This window comes from Amblyomma maculatum, chromosome 5 (assembly GCF_055883805.1).
Source record: "Amblyomma maculatum isolate TAMU_Amacu chromosome 5, ASM5588380v1, whole genome shotgun sequence".
NCBI classification, from domain to species: Eukaryota; Metazoa; Arthropoda; class Arachnida; order Ixodida; family Ixodidae; genus Amblyomma; species Amblyomma maculatum.
Window position 1 is genome coordinate 102,682,422 of NC_139348.1, and position 6,000 is coordinate 102,688,421.

Below are 6,000 nucleotides of genomic sequence, written 5' to 3' on the forward strand. Positions count from 1 at the left end.
CGGCCGTCGGTTTCCGTCTCTTGACTTAACCAGGCGCCATTAATGAACTGCGTGGCACTGTCCAGTTGTTGAACTGGAAGGAAAGCGAGGAGGCAGCATCTGCCAAAATAATTGACATCGGTAAGTAGTGGCGATTTTCCCCATCAATGCGGTTACAGAGTAATTCTCCTTGCCGTGAATATTTTGTTCCAGGCAAGCCTCGCATACTAGAGCGCAGATGTGCCCAGCTGGCTTCTGAAGGAGACATAGAGAAGCCACAACAGAGCTCAACACCGCGCAGTGCTAATGACCAGGTTAGTGACACTTAGCGCTGTTTTGTACTCAGTAAATGAAACATATGTCAGTGGATGTCATCGAATCGAGCGTAGCAGTGAGAAGGTATGAGCTAGGGAATACTTAAGGCGTACTTGATTTGGTTGTACGGTGTAATATTGCGGTGTGGCGGACATGTAAATATGCTATTTGGAGTGAAAGGCGTTGTTCGGAATGCGCACGGACCGACACCACGAGCGTGTTTTTTTTCCGTTGCCTTCCGCGCAGATCTGCAGCTTGCGTATGGCAATTACAATAAAACGTTTATTATCAAAGTGTCAAACATTCCCTCGTATGTTAGTTTGCTTTTTCTAGCAAGACGACCAACACACATCTATACTTGTTAAAAAGCAGGATAATCTAAACTACCGCTGGGAAACGTAAGTGCATGTTGTGCTTTTGCGTTGAACCTTTGGAAGTTGGTCAAGTTTTTCTTTGCAGTGAGTGCACATTTGTAACAGCCTGTACTACAAGCGCCAACCGCCACATACATCTATGCTCACAGACGTACTATGTAGCAGCGATATGAACGGAAAAGCACCGTCCGCATTAAGCCAAGAATAGTCTGCGTGCTTTGATAAAAGCAATTTTCTCTTTACCAACAGCATACAGATAAGAATTTAAAATTATGTCCACACATAAACGAACAATTTGCTTAGGCGTACGATCGGATCGCTCCCTTTCATATTGGAGTATTAGGTGTTAGTAAAATGGTCGTCTTTTTTTTTTTTCCTTGAACCTTGTATCTGTAGGTACGAAGGCAACCCTATCCTTGTCAAGTCTTGACAGGGTGTATACTTTGTAAAACTAAATTCTAGGAAGGAGAGGCACCAGTTTTTAAAGGCGTTCTTAAAATTTAAACCACTGATTCTTCCCATCACTTACCAGTCATGGATTATGTCTCGAGATATTGTAACGCAGCAAGCAGTTTGTAAGCTGATACATTAGCATTTCCAGCTTATTTGTGTTTTTCCTTCTATTTGATGCATACGAGGTCCTGTGCGGTATCAGGTTAAGCTGAGCCGTAATTAAGTGTTGTGTCTTATCACACGTGTTCTTTGCTGTTTCTTCTACTTATTAGTGCTGCAGGGAAGTTTCATAATTTTTCTTGGTTTCATATTTTGCATAATAATAATAAATTGGTTCACAGGAAGGGAAAGGCGCAGTAACTGTCACACTTGCTCTGTGGACACCCGAACCGCGCCGTAAGGGAAGGGAGGAAGGTGGGAATGAAAGTGGAAAGAGAGAAAGAGGAGCCGTAGTGGAGGGCTACGGAGTAATTTCGACCACCTGGGGATCTTTAACGTGCGCTGACATCGCACAGCACACGGACGCCACTTCGTTTCGCCTCCATCGAAACGCAGCCGCCGAGGCCGGGATTCGATCCCGGGAACTCCGGCACAGTAGTCGGGCGTCTTACCACTGCACCACCCCGGCATATTTTGCATCCAAAGTCACGTTCCCAGTGCGAGACGTCCAGAGAAGAAATTTGGGCTTTGAAGCGCAGAATTGAAGAACTGGAGGATGTTCATGGTACGTCATATCTTCGTGGTGCTGTTAAGGGGTGTGACATTTAATGATCTATAGTTTCAGTTCATCCTGGTAGCATAACAAGCTTGATAACTCACGCAATAACGTATACAGCTCGTTCTGCAGCATTGATTGACAAGGTCATAACGCCACAACCACATTGTAAACAGCGATTTGGGGGAGGGCCCAAATGAAGCCTAAATTAGTGAGGAGGTTGCTCTAATGGAGGTACTTGAGGAAATAGTAATTAAAAAATAAATTTGTGTTTTGATTCCAAGTCCAGACAATACAAAGGACACACACAACTCATAGGCCCTCAAGAGCTCTCAGTACCAAGCGTGTTTTAATAAGGTGTATTCACACGATGGACCGAATCGCGGAGCGATCGACCACGTGACCCCTGATCCGCGGTCCGCCCGTTCGCGGCGAGCATTCAGCACGAATCGCTCGCTGCTCGCGGACTGAAGCGAAGCAGCGGAAATCACTGACGTAGTGTCACGTCACGCCAAATTGCGAGAGCGCTTCGCGTTTCGGTCCGTCCTGCGATTAGAGGGGCCCGCAGAGAGGGCATGTGATCCTTATGACTTACTAACGTGCGTCTTGGATTAATATCTCTAAAATTAAAAAAAAAAAGCAATAGACAAAAACGTGTTTTTAAAGATGAGCGGAATGCAAAGGCGATGTTAAAGGCACTATTGCCTCTACACTTAAGGTGCAGCTTAAGCTTCTTCCAATTTTAAATCAAATCAAACTTTATTGGTTACAGTTGTTGCTTTTTGGCGGGTTATAAATCCACTCTTTTATAATAGAGTTCCAAGCGAATGAAAGTTTGGACAGCACTGTAGAGTTGTGTCTGTGCCAGTCCTGTCCTATCTTGTCTGTGTGTTGTCTCTGTTGCGCTCAAAAAATTTTGACAGTTGTACTCAAATGCTGAAGCACAACCTGAGACTTCAGCCAATACATTGTGCTCATCAACACATGTTGCCTTTGGGCAGTCTACTGCACACTGCAGCGAGTTTCTTCTTTGTTCCTTCAAGAAATGAGAGAAGAAATATAGAAGCAAGGTTTTCGATGAGGCACAGCCGATGCAACAAAACATTCTGTTGGTCAGATTTCCTGAATCAGAGTCAGAACCTTATTATGCACCCAATTAGTGCAAAGAGCACAGACCTGCTGAGTTAGTTCCTTTAGTAAAGGAACGGGTCGGACGTTTTAAACAAATAGCACTGCATGAACTGAAACAATATCTGGACACTTTAATCGCAATTAAATCAATATATACGGCCCTTTCCCCCACCCCAAGTTTCTAAAAATAAGAACTAAGGTAGTCATGTGGGCATAGAAAAAGATTTCCATGGATCATGATTGTGGTTTGAATGATAGTCCGAAAATACATACCACATGTGAACCATAGCTGTGAGTGCGAGGTGGCCCTTACCAAGAACTTATTTCAGTTTTATTTGCTGCCGAAAGTGTTGTGGAAATATTACACCATTTCATTGCGACAATATTCTGTTCTTGATTAAATAAATGTTATTATTAGGCTATCAGCTCCAAAGAATCTTCGACTGTGTAGCACTGACGTGAAGAGCGCCACGTATACAGGCAATGAGGCTGACACTTGAATTGTTTCCGACTAGAAGTAGTTAGTGTGTCCCTCCTATGCTAGTATTAGCAGTTATGTATTGTTTTAAACCCTCCTTTTACAATTTATGTTTTGAAATGCAACTTGATGTATGCATGCAAAGTATTCAGTTCAGTTAAGTCATGTCCGACTCTTCGTGACCCTATGGACCATGTCACGCCAGCGGCTTTATGTCTCAAAAGGCAAGCTGAATGGCGACTAGCAGTGCCCCTCAGACAGAACAGCGGAAGACATGCAGGAGCAGATATGGGGAAAACCCAGAGTGATGTGGCACACACCAAGATCAATCAGAGTCTTTGTTTCCTGTCCTCTCTCTTTCTCTTCACGGTTCCCTTCCTGGTTTCTTGCCATTATTACTGTTTTTTTATATATTGTGCATATTCAAGCAACCTGTTTTCAATACATTGGTCTCATAGTGGATGCCGCTAGAGCGTGTAGCTTGCTGCAGAAGTTTTCGAAGGTCCTTAATTCTGTTTTCTACTGTTCCCACTGAATTGAGTCATCCAGCGCAGGCGGCGCCACTGCAGCAGTTTACGTTTCTGCTTGAAAGTTAAGGTGTATTATATTTGTAACAAAACTGTATGCCAGGTGTATAACGTAGGATTATTTCAGCATCAACAATGGTGGTTATAGCTGGCAGGTGAGACAAGAAGTGGGCAATCGACTTAAAGCAAACGTTGTGCCAAAATACTATTGGTAAAATATTATTGGAAAATGTGGAACATACCTCTAGTCAGTGGCATCTGGAAGCTGATATTGTACTGGAAGTTTTATTCGTACATGCAAAAAATCTGGAAAACGTGATCGGGAGTGCGCAGCAGAGAGCAGGCACATTTAAAATGCAGGCAATGGAGCTGGAGCTTGTGAATTTGTCCCAAAAGGAAATACAAATATTCCTATACTATTCTGGAATACATCCAGGTAAGAATACCGACATCCAGAGTGACATAGCGATATATATGCTTGTCACTGCTAACAGCTGCCAAAAGGCCAGACAGGAGTAAGCAGAGATGGTGGGTGGGAAAAGGTAAGTTGGAGCTAAGCAAAAGTCGAATGATGCCTAAACCGTGTGATCCAGGTTTCTTTGCCTTTTGTTCTTAAAACTTCGAAGTGTTCAGAAAAGCTCAATTATGCTGTATTTTCTCTGGTAAAGTGCCTTCAAAAGCTCTGCCTGCAGCTGCAAGCGAGATTGGTGGTTTGATGTTAGTTTAACACGTTGCTGTATGAGGCTCTTACACAGTATAATGGAATGAATAAATGCCTCTGTGAACTTGGCTGAAATGAAGGCTATCCATTTGACCTCATGCCATTGAAGTCCATTCGGCTGCGAAGTGGTTGATCTCATAAAGGAGATAATGGCCACTACAACAACAGGAACTATTCAGTAATATCAGAGTTGCCACCATTTTGTTGTACTTGAAGCAACAAAGGCAGCGTGGCACACCTAACCTGCTTATTGCTACCTCTGGCCTGAAACTACGTTCTTACAGAATTGCACTTGCGTTATCACGTGAGCACCCACTATAAAGCTTTATTTTTCCCTTATTTGTTCAAAACAAAATGAAGGTTTCATACAATGCTCTTATTTGTAAATAGCGATTCCGCTTATATTTTGCAGGTTGCCTTTTCAAGACTTCAAGTTAAATTTTCATTCCCAGGTGGACATTGGTGGCGGCGTGAAAGTAGAGGAGATGGCTTCGGCCAGGCTGCGTGGCAGCTGCCCAGGAGCCCCAGCCAAATTTGCGAGAGGGCTTTTGCGGTAGCTTTTTACACCGGAGGAGCTTCGCGGCAAGTCTCTCTTTGGGCGTAAATCAAATGCCTATCCTGACGCTGTGGTGAGGGAGGCTTGGGCCAGAAGGAAGTTGGTGCCATCATTGGTAAGTCATTTCTTTGTCACCTAAATTACCAACTTCTGCATTTATTAAGTTTTTCTTCCATGCCTTATACTTGTGTGCATTTGCAATTCAACAGTTAGCTATGCGTATTCCACATAACTGAGCTTAAGCATGGTCGTATGTTGGCTGATCTTAATATTTTTGATCTGCATAGGATTGAAAGCCTTACTGTTCCCTGTGTCCTACACAGATGAAACAAACTCAGTGTTGTAGATGGTGGTCTGGTCTAATATTCTGTGATTTTGTTAAGAGAGTTAGTAGTTAGAACAAACCATTGAACTTTTTAAATATTTGCTCCAGAATAAAGTGCTGATTGGAAATCTTGGAAAAAATCCCAAAAACAGGTACCCTTTCTCTGCTAAATACGGCACAAAAATAATAAGCTATAAAGATATCGTAAAAGTAAATAAACATAAAGAATTTGAGGATTGCGTGTGGTCGGGCTAGTTGGTTCTGCATATTTAAAAAGAAATTAGCGCAAAAACTTTAACGGGGACAAAAGGAAAGTAAACACACACGACGATTGACAAACGCTGCTACCAAATGTTTATTAGGGTGTGTACACACGCTAATAAACAGTTGGTAGTAGCGCTTGTCAATCGTTGTCCAATTTCGAGG

General features: G+C 43.0%; 1 protein-coding gene across 2 annotated transcripts; it reads left to right on the forward strand.

Moving 5' to 3' along the window:
- Positions 1-120: 120 nt before the first annotated feature.
- On the forward strand, positions 121-5,370 carry LOC146189052 (uncharacterized). 2 transcript variants are annotated; one of them, XM_084603206.1, is made up of 3 exons: positions 121-293; positions 1,767-1,845; positions 5,106-5,370. In XM_084603206.1, exons 1-3 carry the CDS (start codon positions 147-149, stop codon positions 5,129-5,131), a joined length of 252 nt encoding a protein of 83 aa, XP_084459332.1. In that variant the 5' UTR covers positions 121-146; the 3' UTR covers positions 5,132-5,370. The 2 variants fall into 2 exon arrangements, with proteins under 2 accessions (XP_084459332.1, XP_084459331.1); XM_084603205.1 differs by having other exon boundaries at positions 5,146-5,370.
- Positions 5,371-6,000: the final 630 nt, after the last annotated feature.